This window comes from Scatophagus argus, chromosome 11 (assembly GCF_020382885.2).
Source record: "Scatophagus argus isolate fScaArg1 chromosome 11, fScaArg1.pri, whole genome shotgun sequence".
NCBI classification, from domain to species: Eukaryota; Metazoa; Chordata; class Actinopteri; family Scatophagidae; genus Scatophagus; species Scatophagus argus.
The window spans coordinates 1,166,077-1,186,082 of NC_058503.1; the positions used below are offsets into that span (position 1 = coordinate 1,166,077).

General features: G+C 41.1%; 2 protein-coding genes across 3 annotated transcripts; both read right to left on the minus strand.

The window, feature by feature from the left end:
• Positions 1-8,552: 8,552 nt before the first annotated feature.
• efhc2 (EF-hand domain (C-terminal) containing 2) lies at positions 8,553-17,391 on the minus strand. 2 transcript variants are annotated; one of them, XM_046405080.1, is made up of 15 exons: positions 17,131-17,391; positions 16,437-16,622; positions 15,923-16,073; positions 15,523-15,746; positions 14,828-15,079; positions 14,051-14,158; positions 13,647-13,785; positions 12,667-12,832; positions 12,425-12,567; positions 11,839-12,035; positions 11,370-11,503; positions 10,916-11,110; positions 10,226-10,318; positions 9,824-9,923; positions 8,553-8,767 (listed from the first exon to the last, which is right to left on the minus strand). In XM_046405080.1, exons 1-15 carry the CDS (start codon positions 17,170-17,172, stop codon positions 8,642-8,644), a joined length of 2,256 nt encoding a protein of 751 aa, XP_046261036.1. In that variant the 5' UTR covers positions 17,173-17,391; the 3' UTR covers positions 8,553-8,641. The 2 variants fall into 2 exon arrangements, with proteins under 2 accessions (XP_046261036.1, XP_046261035.1); XM_046405079.1 differs by having other exon boundaries at positions 13,647-13,791.
• Positions 17,392-17,530: 139 nt separating this feature from the next.
• fundc1 (FUN14 domain containing 1) lies at positions 17,531-19,856 on the minus strand. Its single transcript, XM_046405081.1, has 5 exons — positions 19,751-19,856; positions 19,176-19,329; positions 18,786-18,861; positions 18,550-18,678; positions 17,531-18,318 (listed from the first exon to the last, which is right to left on the minus strand). Exons 1-5 carry the CDS (start codon positions 19,821-19,823, stop codon positions 18,241-18,243), a joined length of 510 nt encoding a protein of 169 aa, XP_046261037.1. The 5' UTR covers positions 19,824-19,856; the 3' UTR covers positions 17,531-18,240.
• Positions 19,857-20,006: the final 150 nt, after the last annotated feature.

Here is a 20,006-nt window from a genome sequence, read left to right on the forward strand (position 1 = left end):
GTACAGGTGACCAGAATCAAGGTATAATGTCTGGTATAGGAATAAGACACCAGCATCAAAGAAAGAGTGCACTGAGGACGCAGTGAGTGCAGACCACAGTGTAGCTAATGACTTTAACACTCATTTACACACAAATACACATAGTCATGTGCATGAAATTACATGTGGAATGAAAACCGCAGTCTTGGGTGGGTGGTTGGGAGGCAATAAAGAGAGAAAGTGAAAAATTCTGAGACAGAGATACAGGGAGATATGGAATAATGAGAGAGCAGTTAAGTGTTTCCTCATGTGTACCTGGGGCAGTGGCTGACCCTGTAAGTCAGGGTCTAAGCCTTAGCCCTCTCTCCCTCAACGCCCTCTTTCAGTGCCAATGCCCATAGGCACTGAAGAATCACAGGAATGAGGAAGAGCAAGCAATAATGTCTATATAAGTGCCATTACAAAAGTCCTCCAGTTTGGCCCAGATAAACAACTGTAATCTTTTCTACAGCCCTCCTGGGACACTGATGAGCTCCAATGCTAATTTATTTTTTGTAAAAAAGGAGGTAAACAGGTAGGAAGACACCAATTCTTGCCAAGGTTGTATTCCAGAATTTGTGTCTACACTGACATCATTTGAAAGCTTGTTTTCCCATTGTAATAGGAAAAAAAAAAAAATGTCACTAATTGAGCAAAAACAGAGACAGGGCTTTCACTCCCTATTGATCCACTGGTTTCCTCAAACTGGCTAGACAACAACTAAGCTTAAGCTAATAATGTTTTCTGATGTTAAATATTTAGTGTTTGTCTACACTGGAAATGTCTTTGAAGCAGGAACCAGAAATATATTTTCACTTTAATTATTTAAATGCACAGCAGGTCGTTTCTGCTGCTAGCCCCCCCCCCCATCCCTCTTTAGTTCAAAGAGCTGCTAGTATGACCATAGACTCTTACTGTTGTTCAGACCTTTCAGTGTTGAATGGGTAAGGGGGGGGTAATTCAAAGGCAATTCCAAACTGTGTATAAAAGTGTATAAAAATTAACTGATGCAACCAAATTAAAGTATGAAACTTACTTGAATCCTGTTGAACTATATGGTTTTTGTTGCTCTGGGAGAACAGTTCTGATGAAAACAACATCTGAATGCAGGTGCTCTGTGATGTGTCTGTCTAGGTTTAGGATTTGTTGTCATGAGACAAGAAAGGCACGCAGCCAGTAAACAGAAACGTTTCCCCTCTTGTTCTCAGATATCTGTGCAGACTGCACAGACTAGCCATGACTCCATCAGACTTACATTAAGCCCATCACGCACATTCACATACATGCACACAGACACACATGTACTGCCATGTGCACTAACAAAGACTGATCCTCTTAACCCCAGAGGCATTTATGAACTTCCCGTATATCAGTTTTTACAGTGCAGTGCTTGTCAGCACAACAGCAGTAAAGTGGAACGCAGACAAAACAAGAGAACGAGAACAGAATAGAATTTACAGAATAGAATAGAAAGCCACTATGTTCTGCTTCTGCTGAGTCTGAATTACATGTTGGTCAGCAGGGTTTGACAAATAATTTATTGAGCACTAACAATAGTATGAAATGCAAACAGCCTCTCAAATGTCAATATCAAATAAATTCGATAAAGCCATGATATTATCAGGTAAATGCATAAAACCACATCAAGTTAAGTGTGTTTAAACTGAAAGTTTAAACTTCAGACCAGTTGGCTAACATAAAAGTGGGAAAACACTCCAAATTTAGCTTGATTTAATCTCTAATAATATCCAAATATTTAATATCCAAATAATATTGCATATAAGAGCTATTTGAAATCACTAATCACATTCTTCAGTTACATCTTAGACCCAACTGTAAATTATGTCAGTATGTAATTTAAATGCATTCTACAGCAGCTAAGCCTAAACTTAAAGCCACTGAGGGGCTGCATAGAAAGACGAATAATTGACGTGCTTGCCACAGTATGAGTATGAGTACTTACCAGTGTACCGTGTTGGGTGAGTTACTTTCAAAATAAATTTAATCAGAGAAGAAATTCAATGGTGGATACATCAGTATGGATGTACTTTAACGCCCCCCAAAAAGATATTGCAGTTCAAGGCTAGATTACAAAGCTTCTAAATAGCATACAATAGCCCTAGTTGACACAGTGATATCCATCTGGCAAAAACAGTTGATTACGTTCAGCTTGTGGGTCCTTAGCCTTAGAAGTCAAGACACAAACAGAAAGCCTCCAACATGCAGCTTTCCAGAGATATTTAGCATGCTGTGTATGACAACATAGACCACAGGTGATGAGGTCAGGTGCTAATGCTTTTGCATAGCAAAAAAATATTATCAAAACCCTGTTGGTAATTCGTTATTGTGTAACTTCGATACTGGTAAAAGTAATCTATTATTATGATACGTTACTTTTATAGCACATTACCACGAACACTGGTAGTGTCTGATGTAATAACGGAGTCTGACTTCCGCTTCTGGTATATGATTAAATATTTATTACTCGCTGTTAATGTGCTTTAGCATGCTACATTAAAGAATCCATAACTATTGCTCATAAGTCTCCATACAGCCAAACATTTTGCCACTCACAGTCAATACTTGCTGGTAGACATGTATGCAGTTCATCTACTGGTCAGTTAAGGTTGTTGCTACTTTCACTAGTCCGTACCAGAAACACTAGTTGGTTATTAAACTAATTATTCTTATTCTATCAGTGTACACGTGGGAGCCATTTGTAGAGCTAAGTGTACGAAAGGCTCCACATGGGTCCAGTAGGTGTCACCTTGGTAGGAACTTTCACTCAGGATACAGCTGTTGCTGGACAGAGAGGAAGCCATAGAACTCTATTTTTGTCTAGAAACTGTTAAAACACACCTCAGCGAACCATAATGTTGCATTGCCTGGGCTTGTCTGGGCAATGTACTGGAAGCTGCAGACAGCTTGGGGAAGATGGATTATTGAGAGACATCTAACACATTTTGGTAACCAGTCTTCTTTTTCCTAAATAAAAGTTAACATACTATTTGTTTAATCCTAAAGAATTTTCTGTGCATCGTATTCTCATCATATTCGTCATTTTTGTGTCACAGAGTATGACAGGGCAGAAAATGGGATGTATGGGTGCAAAGAGATGGAGGCTGACAGGAGGGGAAGAAATGGTTTAGGTTCCTCCCTCACTGTCTTCCCTCTTTCACACCATGCTGCAAAAGACAAAAAAGGCTGTGTGTACGCAGGAAGCTCCCAGCCACCAGCAACTGCATTGATGACATCCTTTGTGTTTTGCTGGTGGGTGACTGGCCAAGCTAATATTTTAGTATGTGTGAAAGCAGGGGGAGAGGACCTGATAATGCTTGGGGTGATGTAATGCACTGTTTCTGTACTGTAGTGTGAAGGGGGTGAGGTAGGACGTGTGTGTGTGTGAGTCTGTGTGTGTGGTAGTGTGTGTGTGTGCTGGTTACATTGAAGGGATTGGGTGGTTGATTACCTAATGTTTGACTTATCCCGTTACAAGAATTTGCAACGCAGGCTCTGATTACAGTGGCGCCTCAACCTGAACAACCTACCCCTTTTTATAGTCTAACACTGCCAGATGCTTGATACAGTACCAGATACATAATGAGGGTGTAGGTCCTATCTCAACATTCTGTCTGTTTTTATGCATCTAATATAGGAGAAAACACACTATACAAAATTCCCTGCCACTCCTAAAGAGGCCCTGTTACTTTAAGAGACTTCACTGCACATGAGGCTAGAGGGTAGAGTTAAACCTGGCTGAACAGTCCTGCCTGGCTGACGTTCTCAAGAGAAAGTACAACTGCCTGAGGGATGTTCCTGTTAAAGCCTTCAATAAAACAAAATCCATGATCCTCATTGGATCCGACCATCCTCACTTGATTACAGCCTTCTGTTTGGTCCGCATGGGTTCTCCTGGCAGTCCTGTTGCTGTCTGCACTCAGCTAGGATGGGCCATCCATGGGCCTGCCACATTCCTCCATCAGCCTTGCAATCAGAGTTACTGCCTTCACACCTCCTTTCTGCCACCAGCTCAAGAGATACGGCAAAATGTGAAGAAATTGTGGCAGCTAGACACTTCCACATCACAACGAGAAGGAGGCAACACACGACAATGTAGCACTTGCAGGAGCGCAACCTGAACAACAACCTGTTGCTAGGTAGGTCCACCATTACTGGGGGTACTACTTTGATTTAGAGAGCATGCTGTTGCCATTAGTGGTGACATTTGTGCAATGTTTCACCAAGTGAGACTTCTCCCCAAAGATCAGCCTTTCTTGCGCTTCTTGTGGCGAGATACTGAACAAGACCAGAAGCCTGACCTATATGAGTGGCATGTGCTACCATTCGGGACTACATGCAGCCGCTGCTGCACCACTGATGCTGTCCAGAGAGGTATGTCAGGGACCATGAAAAAGGCAATGAAGATGTAATGGAATCAGTCTTAAAGGCCTTTAACATGGACAACCGTCTCCAGTCATTACCATGCCCCCAGCTGGCCCGAGCCCTCATTGATTAAAATGAAAGCTCTATTAGCTAAAGGTGGCTTTGACATCAGGCAGTGGGCCAGCAATGTAGTAGTAGTTTTAGTAGTTTCACATCTCCCCAGCGAGACCAGTGTCAGAAGCCTGTGAACTGTGGCTCTCAGCTGACAAAACAGAGCCCCAAGAATCCACACTCGGCCTTCGTTGGCACTGCCTTTCTGATGTGCTCGGCTACAAGCACAGGCCAATCTCCCATGAGCATTCCAGAGCCAACAACGAGGACAGTGTATCGGGTGCTCACCAGCCAGTATGACCCCTTGGGTTTCATAATCCTATACACCACCAGGGCTAAAGTCCTAGTGCAGGCACTGTGGCAGACTGGGCGCCAGTGGGATGTACCCATTCACGACAATCTACTGCCCCATTGGCATATGGAGCTGTTGCTTACTTGCGGGTAGTGAATGTGGATGGTCAACCTCATGTCTCCTTTGTCATGGCTGGATTATGAGTTGCACCTAAGCAACAGTTGTAAATCCCTTGTCTGGAGTTATGTGGTGCTCAACTTCCAACGTCTTAATTTCAGAGCTCACACTGCCCATGCAACGCTCCATCATGTGGTCAGATTACACTACTGTATTGAAGTGGATCCAGTCTGAGTCTCAGCAACTCAAGTTGTTTGTAGGAACACGTGTTGCGGAAATACATGAGCTGGTGGAAGCGGAGTCCGGCAGATATGTTGATTCTAAGAATAATCCGGCGGATGACATAACTTGGGGATTGAGTTTGGTCCAGCTTTCACTGTCCAGTCACTGACGCCATGGCCCTCCTTTTCTTTAACACTCTCCTGAGAAATGGCCTGTTTGTCCCTCTGGCGGACGATGCTTCAAAACTTCGACAGGGCATCTTCTGTGGTTCGGTGTCTACCACCACACCATCATTCCCTGACGTGGGTGCCTGTGAAACATGGAATGACCTGCTACTAACCACACATCAGGCCCTCCATGGGGCAGCCTCACCATCTCTGACTGCATCTGAATGAATTGAATTGAAGCTGAAGTTGCACTGTTGCAGAGAGCACAACTTGAGTTGAGTTGAGTTTCCCCGAAGAAGTTACTACACTCAAGGCTGGCAAGGCTATACGTCCTAGTAGTAAGTTGAACTCACTCTCACCTGCCCTGGATGAAATCCTTGGTCTGATAAGAGGGGGAGGCAGACTTCGTAAGGCTGAAGAGCTAGAAAAAGACACTCTCCACCCAATGCTATTCTCTCCTGATCATGTAGTCACTCGCCTATTGATTATGACTATGACGAATGCCTCCTTCACCCAGGACCTGAGAGGGTCTTTGCCGAGATTAGGAGGTTATACTGGATACTACAGGGATGGCAAGTCAATACGATAGTATCAAAGGCAGTGTGCTGAGTCTTGTAAGTAGCGTAAAAGACCTGTGGTTCCCCAAATGGCTCACCTAAAAGCTGTCTAGCTTTGTCTAAATCAGCCCCCCCTCTGGTCCACAGGGATCTTACACTGTGAAAATAGGTAGGAGAAAGGAGAAAAGGTGGGGAATCATATTTAAGTGCCTTACTACTAGGTGCATCTTGACCTCCTTCGCCACATGGATAATGATTTGTTCCTCATGGCCCTTCCGAGATTTGTAGCCAATAGAGTGAAACCATTCAAACTCTTCCATGACCAGGGTACTAATTTTCAGGGAGGTGACAAAGAGATTAAAGGGGCTCTCGCTCAATTGGAGCCTCCCCTTCGAAGCCAGCTGGCAGGACAGAGCAGCTCCTTCACATACAGTCCACCCCATGCACCTCACTTTGGAGAGGCATGGGAAAGGGAGATAAAATCTGTCAAGGTCACTCTACAAGTGGCACTGCGGGACCAGTCTGTTCCAGAGGAGGTCCTGGCTACAGTGCTAGTGGAGGTAGAAGGGATTCTAAATTCGAAACCCCTTGGATATGTATCGTCTGATGTGGCAGATCCAGACCCTGTCACGCCTAACCTACTTTTGATGGGGTGGTGGGATGCCTTCCTGCCTCAGGCCTTGTATGGAAATGATGCTCTGCTGGGACAACAATGCTACAGACATAGCCAGGTCACTGCCGACCACTTTTGGAGCCAGTTTACCAAGAGGTACCCGACCGACCTTCAACTACGGCAGAAGTGGAGGAGCAATGCAGGGGGTCTCTCTGTTGGACGGTTGGTTCTCGTGGTGGACTGTCAGGTGCCTCGTGCGATGTGGCCGGTTGGACAGGTAAGTAAGGTAATTAAAGCGATGAAAGGAGGATACAGACTGCTGAAGTGGACATTAATGGCAACAAGTACCTAAGCCCAGTTGCCGAACTGATTGAACTGCCTGAAATACCCAAAGATGTACCTGGTATACCCAAGTAACTAATTGGCAAGGATCTTATGCTGTTTCAAATTTAACTAGTAAATTTGAGGGCAGCTGTACAAAATTCGCTGCCTAAAGAGACACCGTTACTTTAAGAGACTTCACTGTGCATGCTCTTTCTTTCTGGTGCTCTACTCTAAACTGCATGCATGTTCCACTATTACTGAAGTTGTGTGTAACTTCCAAACCAGTTGAGTTCAGTTGTGCATTGCTGACAATGTAAGTAATGCTTGCAGTGAAAACACGTTGTTATGTCAGTTATTTTAAGCGTTTGCTTGTTGTTTTTTAGCCATACACCTGCTAGATGCGTGAACCATATTACCGCGAGCAATAGGCTAGTTACACATGTGGTTTGTAATCCTTCTTGAATCAGGGCATAGAATTGCTGCATTTTTTCTAACAGTGGTAACATTACTAGCGTTTCTATCCACAGATATGTGCGGTTTGTGCTTTATATGTGCAGTACTGATTTGTAATCTATGTAGAGCAACCAGTTAAGTTGTAACATCACTATTACATGTGATGTCTTGGTCCTGCCACCTAGTGGTGAGATTATTTCTGCCATTTGCCATTCCTTGCTATATTTGAAATGCATGCTTCCCTGTATATTTGATGTACATGTTTGCACAATTTAGCACATTATGCTGATTGTCCTCTGTTTATTTCATTTGTAGATACCACAAGACAACACATTGCTATTGAATGTAAACTGCTTTACAGATTATTGTGGCTGGATTAGATAAGATAAGATAAGAACTTTATTGATCCCGCAGGAAATTGCTGTGGATTGAAAATTAAATACTCATCTTTCTGGAAGAGCTGCATTTTTTCTGACTGAAGAATTAGGCCAGCACATGTACAACTAGCCATCACATATAACAATTCCTCACACACATCATAACTATCATCAACAACAAACCAACATAAACTGACAATGCAAGTACATTTATTCAATGCAGTGTGTATTTAAGTACAATTTTGATATACTTGTACTGATACTTGTGTATATAAATGCTATATTCATGCACATATGAATGCATCAATAATCACAATTCAACATTACAATATACTGGAAAGGACTACTCTGTAAAATGAGCATTCTTACTTTTGGTACTTTAAATATATTTTGATACCAACGTTTTTACTTAAGTCAGATTTTAAATGCAAGAATTTTACTTCTCACAGAGTATTTTTACACTGTGGTATTGCTACTTTTACTTCAGTAAAAGATCTGAATACTTATTCCATTTGTGCATGGTGCCCACAGATGAAATGTGGCTCAGCTTTAACGCCTTGTGTCTTTTACAGTGTCTTGGAGGAATTCACGACTCACTTAAGCACTCAAGCACATCAAAATGCATCTGTGTTTCCCCCCCTAAAAGCATAGATTTTCCGGTTATCTGGTCTGTGTTAGCTTATACTTTAAAAGAACACTGCCATATAACGTTGCCACATACAAGAAAATAAACTTTCAAGCACACAAATCACACTCCCTGCAGTTTTACATGATTCCACCATGACTTGCAATGAAAATAGATTCTGGTTAGCTCATATACCATTTTCTTTAATTGAGCAAGAAGTTGTGAATGGTGAATGTGTTTGTGAGGTAAAATTGTTTCACCTCCTATTTTGTGTCTAGGAAAACAGATTCTGGTTAGTTCATAGACCATGTTCTTTAATTGAGCAACAAGTAGTGAATGTGTGTGTTTGTGAACTAAAACTGGTTCACCTCCCATTTTGTGTCTATGTTGAGGTGGCAGGTGTTGGGTTATCTTTGCTGGAAGGAAAGCTGAATACATCCTGCAGAAGGGAAGAGTAGTTGATGTTTTTCACTGTAGACTCATCGGCGCCAAAAGTATTCACAACAAACTGGAGACGACAGGAATATACAAGTCACTACACAAGTCTGACAGCATTAAAATACTTTACTGTACAGTGTGGACAACACCGATTATTTTAATCTCCACTTTGGTTTTACAGTATGTGCCTGCCCTTGTCTATTATTTTACTTTTCCCTGTGCTTTATACAACTTGCAATGCACCTTAAGTTCCTACCTTGCTGTGCCTTGTTTAAGGTTTCAAAAATACTGTCTTTAACTTCCATTAGACTGATTAAACCTCATACACCAAAAGCAACAGAACTCCTTTTTAACACTAGAGAACAAATACAATTGATCTTTTCTTTAAAACTGGAATTGACTGAATTGGTCCAAGATTGTTAAATATAATGAAAATAACAAAGAAAGAAAGAACAGCATATGGGCAGCAGCAAAAGCCAAAAAACAAAAAGAAGAAGATAATCAATTTGGAACTGTCGGCATGACATTCTTGCAGCGTCCTCACTACAAGAAAAAAATACTTGTGACAACTTCAAAGGTGCTAGTCAGTGGCCATTATTAGACTTTTTAGAAGTGAGCAATGCATTGGAATATACCCACTCACACATACTGATTCAGTCCACTCTCATTCTATCCACCTTTTTTTGTCATGCCATGGTGTATATCCCTCCTGCCTACCTGTGTCTGCTTAGTTTTGGCTTTGCAAAGCATGTTAAATCAGCACTACACAGGAAAGACACAAGTGCAAGAGAGAAAAAAGGAGCTATTTCCTTCCTTTTTGACCACCAGTGTGTATGCATGTGCGCAGTCTTTCCTTGTGCAATAAATTGTTCTCTTGACCATTCCTTCCCACTCACTTGATTCTGACTCGCTTGGTTCTGTTTTTGGCTCACTGAACCACTGAATCTTCCCAGGTAGATTGATTTTCAATTACAACAATTTAAAAACCTGTGCACACGCCCAAAAATCACTTACTGTGCGTTTCTGATTCATTCCCGTCAAAGAAGCTGCCCCTTTTCCCTCCCCGCTTTTCTGCTGCTTTTGTTATATATACTGTATATATGGCTGTTGATCCTCTCTCCTTTACCTTTAAGGTGTCTTTGGGCATTACTGGAGGAGCAGGGTGCTCTGCCCAGTTAATGCCAGCCAGGAAGGCATGGTAGTCAATCTCGTCGCCATCTGAAAACCTACAGCAGACATGAAGTCAGATTAGAAACAAATATGTACTATTTTAGAAACCTACAAACAACAAATTCAACGGGTTCCACTTCATTAAGCTAACTTGCTCTACTTCCAATTTATAATTTTTTTGGGGTCTTCGGTCTAAATGCTGGTAAGGAAATTTTCTGACTATTGCAAGAAACATTTCAGGGCAAAACACTGGTCGTTTTACGGTGAACGCAATGAATCATTCACAACCTCTCATAAAATGCAGTAAGAATGTGGAACTGTTCTACCCAGAACTGTGTAGTGAATAGTGGGCGCTTACTTGCTGAGCAGACAGTCCAGCAGGTTCTCAGGCAGGGGTAGCTTGAAGGCCTTACAGATAGCCCTTGTTTTTTTTGTGGGGAGACGGCCAGTTCTGGAGACACAGAGAAAAGCAGAGTCACAGGCATGCAACAGAAGGAAAAAAAAAAGCAGGAAGTTGTTTAAACCTATATTGAGCAGCTGTAGCAGTGGGTTATTTGGATAAAGCTTAAACAAATTACATATGCTCAATAGAGGGTTGAATAAAAACCCTCAACTCCATGTTTTAGAATATTTTTATAACTTAAAGAACCACATGATCAGTCATTGACAAGTTGTGCACCTTTATAGATATTTTAAAAAGCTACCATTCTACCATCATATCAGCATATTATTCACAGAACGATGTCTCATACTGACTTTGTTTGTATGCATGAAAAGAGAAGGAAGCAGACAAGCAGGGAGAGTGACAGAAACAGACGTGTGTGTGTGTGTCCTCTGGCCTGCGAAGCTCATGCCGTACGGGTCTTTCAAGGACCATCTGGTTCTAATGCTCCACTCTCACACTGCTGGAACTAATTGCTGCTCTCAGATACAGGGCCACTGGCTGCACGATTGATGCTTTGTTGTGACATTACCTACCTGTATGTTTGTGCTGCAACAGTGTTTTGTCTCAAGCAAAACATCTGTGTGTGTGTGTGTAATTGCCTACTCGTGTCGGTCCTGGTGTTTGAAGGCTCTGGCCATGTCAGGAAACTCTTCAAAGTGTTTCTTCTTGAGGAAGTCCTGAGCAACAGCCAGCATCAGGCCCACGTCCACCTCAGGCTGCTTGCACTCTGAAAAAAATCGGCCCAGGACCAGCACCTCATGCTCCGACAAACCACAGTCCAAGCCCATCAGCAGTCCCCTGTGGTGCGCATGCACACACACACACACGCAAAGTATAACAAACAAAAATGGATCGGACATATGTTTACATTATTTCACAGTCTCAACTTTAAAGCCAGTATGTAACGAATTTCACTTTGCTTCCATCTGTCACTTCCACTCCTTTCAATTGGACAAAAATGACCAGATATCATCGGTCTATGATCTACTTCAGTACATATTACCACACGAATGTGCATATCAGACACAATGAACTTATTTTTGCAGTATTACTGTACCTGAATGACTCATAGGGGATGAAGCCCGTGTTGCTGGGGTCACTGAGAGCCAGGAACTTCCTGATCTCAGTCTGTTTCTCCTCCGGAGTAGAACGCAGTTTACTTAGTATATTGTCCATGTTGGCTCGGGGGAACTTTATACAATTAGACAAAAACATGCAATTTTAATCACATATTATAGCAAGAAAGTGTAATGCAGAAATCATTTATCACTGGATTTTTCAACCCTATCCCTATGACAGTGCTCGAACAAACCATATACTACAAAATCAGAAAAGATAGGATAAAAACAGTGATATTTCTTCAAAATCCCTTTACACGCCACGTGTCTTTGCCAAAAATAAACCGTTTACATTAACTAGATCCTGTATAAAAGATTTAATTCTGTGGGTAAAAATGTGACAGGACCAAAACCCTACTTAAACAAAACCATAGGAAACAAATATACCTTGTTCAGTTTCCTCCCTACCTCCTTGGCATGTTGCTCCATGTAGCTGAAGGTGTATTCATCAGCATCCAGAAGCTGAAAGTGCATATCATAGAGATAGAGGGTAGCTCCGACGTACAGATCCTGAGCTGTGAAGTACTCCGATGGCTCGCTCTTAAACAGCTCCTGGCCTGGCTTCTTTACACGACCACGCTGCAGAAACTTACCACCAAGCACACCTGGTGCAAGATGTGTGAGAGAGGGAAGGATGTATTTTACTTACTCTGCTGAAATGTCACCGAAAATCAACTCAAGTAAGTTGGTCTTTGTATCACAGTTTAAATGCACTGACTTTATTTTTGTCATCAATTTTTTCAATAAAGTTAATTCTACACTGAATTGCAGTCACTTCTTATGTCATTTTTGCCATGTTCAACAGTTCACAAACCCACAACATACATACAAATTGTAAATTCTTTTAGATACTGGTTTACATTGGGGTGTATGCACAAAACATCTGGAAACAAAAAGTGAATCTGACAAATCTAATGTTTATCATGAGGAGTCACAGATTTGTTTATCAAGTCTGGGAGCAGTTCAGGTGCTGCTATGGTCTTTATACTTTTACCTGAGTTCCTCTGTGGGGGTTCAAACACACTGATGGAGTCATCACAGAGGTAGAAGGAGATGATGAATGCCCTGTCTCTGTCAACTGGATCTTTGGTCACCATCTTAGCAATGAATTTCAGCACATTACTGTCTAGGCCGCATCTAGGGGGACACATACACGCACACTAGGGTTGGCAGCCTTCTCCAGACCACAAACATTCTGGTATAATTTGAGTGTGACTGTGCTACAGCTCATCCAACCTGTCTTTCTCCATAAATTTGCAGAAATCTTTCTGAGGGGGCTTGGGCAGCAGACCCTGGCAGGAACTCAGTGAGTCTTCCTCTGAGCCAAACCCATTGTAGGGGGGTACAGGCATGGAGGACTTTGGGGCTGGGGGAGCTTTGTACTTCACTGGTGTGAAGTCCTCTGAGGGGAAGAAGGAGAAACAAAAGATAGAACACTTAAAAGAAGAGAGAAACCCAGGGGGAGACTTGCAATGATCAGAGGAAAGAAGGTAATCCATCCATGCAGAAACACAGCACCCTGGGACTGACTGTAACCCTGAGCTGACCTCTGACTGCTCAGAGTCAGACAGGATCCTCCATCCCAACGGCCAGTCACGATGGACACCGTCTGGTTTCCTACCATGACTAATGCAGTGGACCCCAAAACCTGCCCAGGGTGGCAGGCAAATCCAAGACCAGCTAGTGTTTCTCCTGCTGGAAAACTTTGAATCTTGTGGTCCCCATTGCCTTAAAGCAAAGAGGCATGTAGAAATAGCAGCACTAGAAGGCCAGCATATCTTATGTCAGATGAACTATGGTGAGTAACCTCAGTTCAGTTTCAAAGTATCACTCAGATCATCCCATTTGTACCTACATATGGATGAAAAGTGTGCCATTAGCTTCAGGGATCAGTTTTGCAGGAATGCAATAGCTCTTGCTAGCGTTTGCTCTTACTGCCACTAAGTGTTCAGATTGGTGTATTGCAGGCATGAGCAACAATTAACTGAAGATTGAATTCATTCAAAACTGTGACTAGCTAAGCTGTCAGACTGCCATAAAAAAATCAAAAGCGGATGATACATAAGATCAGGTTTTTCTAGCTCAGGTCAAACATTTCTGGAATCACATTACTGTAAATCAACCCATCCTTATTCAATACATTAACCACATTAAAACACAGTGTAGCTATACAGAAATAAAGGAAAAAAAAAGAATAACACAATAGTATTAGTTACCTATGCCGTATTTGGAGCGGTAGTAGTCTTTTGTGAAGTCGTCACAGTCAGTGATGATCACTCTCCTGCCCCACACATTCACCACCCCTCCCACAGTCAGATCACAGTCTTTATAAAACTCCTCATGGACAGCTCCTGTCTGCAAGTCAGAGAGAGGAACGAGCTTTCACTAAACAGCTGAAAGCACATTATTTCTGAAAATATGATTTTATGCTGTAGCATTAATATTAACGTTACATAAATGGATATTCGAACTACATTTAATGCTCTCCATACTTTTGGTTCCATATGTCTCATAGCCGAGTTCCTTTGTGACCCCTGGACTAACATTCCATTTTTCATTTTTATTTTTCTTGTCATGTTCAGTATGCCTATATTTTAAGGGTGGAAAAGACAAGACATACCTTGAGGCTGTCCAGAATATAGCGGTTTCCCTTACTCGATGATGCCAACACATTGAGCACTGTGCGGTTTGTGATCTCTCCATGCCGTTTCATTTGGGCTGGAGTACACTACAGAGAAATAATAAACAATCATGGACAGGAAAAGGCAGAGTGTTACACAAAACACATTACTCAAGATCTTCACAGATCTAAGCACCATTCTGCCTGTAATCCAGGTGTCATACACCTGAAGGAACAGAGCAGAAGACAGAGACCAACAGATAGACAGAAAGACAGATAAAGAGGGGTTTATGGACATTACAAAGAGTAAGAAAAAACAGAGAGTAAAGAAGTGATCTGTCCTGAAGGGCTTGGTGATTTCCCATTAGACAGTAGATTTTGGTCAACCTTTAAGGCTGACATTTAATAAAAGGCAACAGAAGAAAATTAGTCGACTGAAAACACACACACACACAACTGAGGCCTGGCTGTCTTTCCAGATGAATTAGGCGTCACTGAGTAACTGGAGGAGAAAGCCAAAATGCTTAAGGGAGACTGGATGCTACAGCAGTCACGTCAGCCTGAATGAGGTCTCAGTGAGGGGAGGGTTGATGGTAGAAAGATAAAAAGAAGTCACCCAACCAGAAAGAGAAGCACTGCAAATCCTTTGGGATGGAATAACTATCTATGAATGTAAAACATCCTAATGGAAAAGGAAACTATGGTTTTATGAAAGACATTCTGCTACTCTCATGTTCCCTGACACATTTATTGAATGATCCAATTGTGGTGCGTCACCTTAGGTAGTCTGCTTCGCTGCAGGAATTTGGACATGGTATTTCTCCCAGAGTTTGGCGGAATAACTTCCAGGATCTCTATGGTGTCATCAGCCAGGAAGTAGTGCAGCATGAGCTCTCGGAGGTCTCCGAACATGCTCTTTGTGTCGTCCCAGAGGCAGTAGAAGCGCAGGACTTGGCGGTCATTGTCCAGGAACTGCTTCAGTGTGTCAAATCTCTCGTACGGCCGACGTGGCTGCATACTTTTCTCAATCTAGGTGAGGGACAATGTGAGATAATACTGAATATCAATACATCTAGCTAAAAATAGCAATGTATATATATATATAGATATATATATATATATTTTTTTATTTTTTTTTTCTCCAGTGCCTTAAATTTGAGGATCCCCAGTTCTGTTTTATATCATTGTAAACTCATTACTCTCGAGATCTTAATATTTTATAGACTAAATTATTAGTAAATTAACTGAGAAGACAACTGACAGACTGATTTATAGTGAAAAAAAATGTAGTTGTATCCATGACCAGAAAAAGGTGAAATTTTTTGCTTTTCTATTTTCACGTTTTATTTACATTAGACATAATTCTTTATTCTGGTACCGTTATTCGTCTGAGAATTCCTAAATACACGGAAAACAAAAATGACCAAAAACCCAAAGCAAAGTACAAGAAAAGGTCCAACTGTGATGCCTACCTGTTCCCGGAGGTTGCTGTAGGGGTCAGTCGGTACAGCGACACTGTCATTTAGGCACACACCAAGTTTTGTGAGAAAATTCCTTGTGAAGGAGTCACAGCTGGTCACAGTGAATGTGCGTGAATACAGCATCATCTCTTGGTTGATGTTGAAATGGAAAATGTTGTAGAACCGATCATCATTTGGAGGAGGCAGTGGAATTCGTTGTCGTCGAATAAGTGTTCCTGCCACAACAACCAACAACACAGCAATGGTTGCAGGCCGGTATTCAGTCATATGTCAGTGAACTATCTGGTAATTGATCATTTAGCTAGCTGGATGCCTCAATACAAAAAAGTGCATCGAAAATTAAGACTTTTTCCCTGCAACCACCAAACATCTACTGTGATATCACAGACACCTTGACGGATGCCACTGTTCTTGCACTCTGGCTCCACCACCTGTATGGTATCATCTACCAGGTAGAAGTAGATCTTACACTTCCTGATTCTGTATGTCTCATCTTGTGCCTCGGGTACAGTTTCCTGAAAGTATGCCTCAAAACACAGAACCTAGAGAGGCAAAAGTTAAAGTATGGCTTTTAGTTACATAACTGATCATTTGGTTTTAACATTTATTTACCACCTTACCAGAAATATGTAAATGTTAATGCTAGTGAAGCACTGATTAAATGGGTCAATAATATAATCCACCGAAAGTGTTGTACTGGTCAAAGTGAGACAAGAAACAATGCATTCACTGTACTGTAACATATTAAACTTTAAAGCAACTGCTAAATATTTACTGGAATTTGTTTAAATCAGACATGATGTCAGTCCATTCAACATAACCAATACTTCACACAACTGACAAGGACAAAAATATGAGGACATATAATTACAAAAGTAAAAATGATCAATTTCAAGACAATTCACCTGTTTGTCAAAGGCCACCCATGACGGTAAATCACTCCCCTGTCCTTTGGGATAAACAGAATAATTTGGTTTAATCTTCTGGCCAGCTAACAGTTCTCCTCCAATGCCTGGCTTCGAAGATGCCAACACAGGGACTCCATTGAAACGTTCAAAATGTTGGGATTTGTGAAATCTCTCCCTGCCCAGCTGTAGTAAAGAACAGAGAAAGTGTCTCTAATCCACTGTAAACCTTGATAGAATTATCACTTTCACGGTCACATCAACTTATCATTTACAAGAGATGAACACAAATCAATCATGCAGTGATAATTTAACAATGACTTACTGCTGCTTGTTATACAATAACAAAATGTATTCACACAATACCTAGCTCATCCTGGCTAATTTCACCTTTAGTATTATTATTCTCATTAAACTTTAATGAACTTGGGAGGTATTACAGCAAATTATCTGATGGTTGTACTACAGTAAAGTGCCTTGAACGCCACCACAATGCTTTTATCTGTTGTCTATGCAAGGAAATAAGGACATATCTTTAGATTGCTAAATACACATACATTTAGCCTAAGAGCTAGCTAACCTATTTCGTTACGGGAACTTTAGCTGGCATCAGGTGAAGCTAATCGATGCGCAATGACCAAGCAGCTGACTTAAGCTAATATCTAAACATCTGTGTGAAATAAACCAAACTTACTTGTTTATTGGGAGAATTCCCGGGTAGAAACGGTAATGCCATTGCTGTAGTATTTAAGATAGGTTGTTTCTTCTCTTAATACAACTCAACTCCTATGCTTTGTTATTGGTTTCCACGGAAACGTTCCGTTGGGGGTGGGGCGGGAGACTCTTAGCGACGTTTGTGAGAGAAGGAACATTCAAGTCTGTGCGCAAAATAATCCTAACACAAATTTAACTTTTTATTTACCTTTTAATGATGGACACATAGCTCTTCAATTAAAGTAACTTGCCTTTTAAGGTAAGTAAAATTAACCTCGGGTAATATAAGCATAACAACCAGTGACTCTAATGGAATCCATTACTTCAGGTCAAAAGTAAAAAGATATATCATTGTGCATAAAATTGAGCGACAACTCAGATGATTTTGTTATTTTTATTTGTTCTTCAATCTAACATGGTAGATACTTCCAGTACTAAAAGCATTAATTTACTGCCAAATAAAACACATAAAAGAGAGATGCAGGGGAGGCCGACATGACCCACCAAACAAGCATGATCACCACAAAAACAAAGCAGAACAACACCATGTCCGTCAGCATTCTCACCCTGAAGATGAATGGTTACCATATCTGGAACTGAGAAATACAAAACTCACATGGATCGAGTCTTATAGGCACCGCCTGCCATGTGAAGCTTAATCTATATACCTGCACTTGACTTAATAGTGCTCAACAGGACAGCAATAACAGCGCAGTGCAACAGTGCTTTCATAGTCTTACAATGTCCATCTGGTAAAAATAAATAAATAAAAAAAACGGCAACATTCTGATGGACGTTTCTTTTTTTTCCCCCAATTAATTTTGAATGATATGTAACATTATTTGGCTTGGAAAGAGGAGCGTTTTAAGCAGGCCCCACATCATACTGACAGTGCTTGTCACATAGAGGTACAGTTTTAAGTAGACAAGAGGATGTGCAGCTCATGTAGAAACATAAAGCTACAAACTAATATGAAATTGGTTGCTTGCCGTCATTAAAAACTTAAAAACCATCCAGCAATGATATATAATTTCCCCATAAAGTTTTTCATGGCATCAAAGAAACACTAACTCTTCCCATTTTGCAGAACCTAAGATGCCAGGCCGAGCAGGAATCCTCCAATGAAACCACTTGTTACAACAATGTTTTTCTTCACAAACTCCGTGGACTGAAAAAGACAGAAAATGTGTTTCAGTAAATAAAGTAGTTATAATCCATTCAAGGTTCACATTAATTCTCACTGACATCAGCTGAATTTAATAGGTTAAACAACAATACAGCTGGATACAATAAACAGCTGCAGACTGTTTACAAACTGATATATGGGTCTGATATAAGATTTTTAAAAAAGCAAAACTGATACCACAACACACAAACAACACAACACAACAAAACTTACCTTTTCAACAAATGTGTTAAGCTCTGGGCCTGCTTGATTGGTACCCTTCTTTAATTGCTTCTTGGCTTTGTTGACATCCTTCTCTACTCTTTTCCAGTCCACTTGGATGTAGCCACTATTGTTAGCTATCTAGAGAAAGATTCAGGTAGATTTAAAACGGATAAGAGGCAGATTCACCAAAATGTTTTTTGTTCTGTTCAGAGGCTTGCCCCATATGACCAGTAATGCAAGAATACCTGCAATAGCAGAAGACCTCCCCCTACAGATGTAGCAGCAACTTTGCCAACCTTCTGGAAGAGATATCCTACACACCTAAAATTAACCATTAATCAAAATTAATGAACCTGAAGCTTCATCTTACACAAATCACTTTTGGTATGAAACTCCAAATGCACAATTGGAAAAAAATTACAATTAGAGAGTGTGAAATTTATTTTCATTAAAGAAGGCAAAAACAGATGTGTTAGTGAGAGAGATCAAAAATATAATCACAGGGTTCAGCAGTAAAAAGTGATGTAACCAACTTAGTAATGGACTACTACTCTGTTGTGCATAGCGAACTAAGGGAAAGAGTTGACGAGGAGCACCTGAAGGCAACACCTTGTGTTATCAAGTAGAGTATTTACCATCCACTTATTCCCCCTATGGCAATCTGTGTGGCCACGGAGTATTTCTCTGCTACGGGACCAGAGTTTTTCCCGAAAAGGCGATTCCACCATCGCTGACGTTTGGCATATTCTGTCAAGTCCACGACTTTGTCGTAGATCTCCTCTTCTAGCTCTTCAAAAACATGGAAAAACACAATCAGCATACGTCAGCAACGAATGGATGCTCAGTAAAGAACGGCCCTATTGATTTAACCTTCTGTTACAAACTTGAGACAACACGTTTACGTTACAGGAGTGTCAACATAGCTAACAACAACTCCGTTAATGACTGCCTGAGGCACTTCGTTAAGTTAGGCCAGACAATACGCTAGCATCAGGAAGGTAAAGCTAGGCGACAGTTGAAAAGTTAGCTAGGCTATTGTTAACTAATGCTATGCATTGAATCGTCGCGGTTTAAGCCGGAAAGGTGGCAGTGTTTTAAGTACACCCACATAAAACGTAAAAGTTTACGAAATCGGCTTGTGTTTAATTGAAGCTGACGATATCCGCTGTCCTAGATCATATGGAAATGTCAAGTTTCTGGGCCTGCTTACCCTTGTCGCGGTTCGCCATTTTGGAGTGCACTGGTCTGTCCTCATCTGTCTGCACTTTCGGTGTCATTTGCATAGTTTGGACGGTTCAAGAAAAATGAGACAGGGGCTGTTGAAACATTATTGTTTTTATTATTATGTCATAAAATAAAATATCTGTGTCAATAAATAAAAATAAAGCCAAGCAAAACAGCACATGTACTGCTAATAAACAATACTTTTTTTTGAAAGACAACATTATATGGACAGCCAAAGTTTT

Excerpts from the sequence above, each read along its gene's own strand:
- efhc2 (XM_046405079.1), bottom strand. The coding sequence starts at position 17,172 with ATGGCATTACCGTTTCTACCCGGGAATTCTCCCAATAAACAA. Across the intron at positions 16,074-16,436 it reads GGGTGGCCTTTGACAAACAG|GTTCTGTGTTTTGAGGCATA; the intron begins GTGAATTGTCTT and ends TTGCCTCTCTAG. Across the intron at positions 14,159-14,827 it reads AGCGAAGCAGACTACCTAAG|TGTACTCCAGCCCAAATGAA; the intron begins GTGACGCACCAC and ends ATTTCTCTGTAG.
- fundc1 (XM_046405081.1), bottom strand. The coding sequence starts at position 19,823 with ATGCAAATGACACCGAAAGTGCAGACAGATGAGGACAGACCAGTGCAC. Across the intron at positions 18,862-19,175 it reads ATAGGGGGAATAAGTGGATG|GTGTGTAGGATATCTCTTCC; the intron begins GTAAATACTCTA and ends GGTTAATTTTAG. Across the intron at positions 18,679-18,785 it reads GAGGTCTTCTGCTATTGCAG|ATAGCTAACAATAGTGGCTA; the intron begins GTATTCTTGCAT and ends ATCTTTCTCTAG.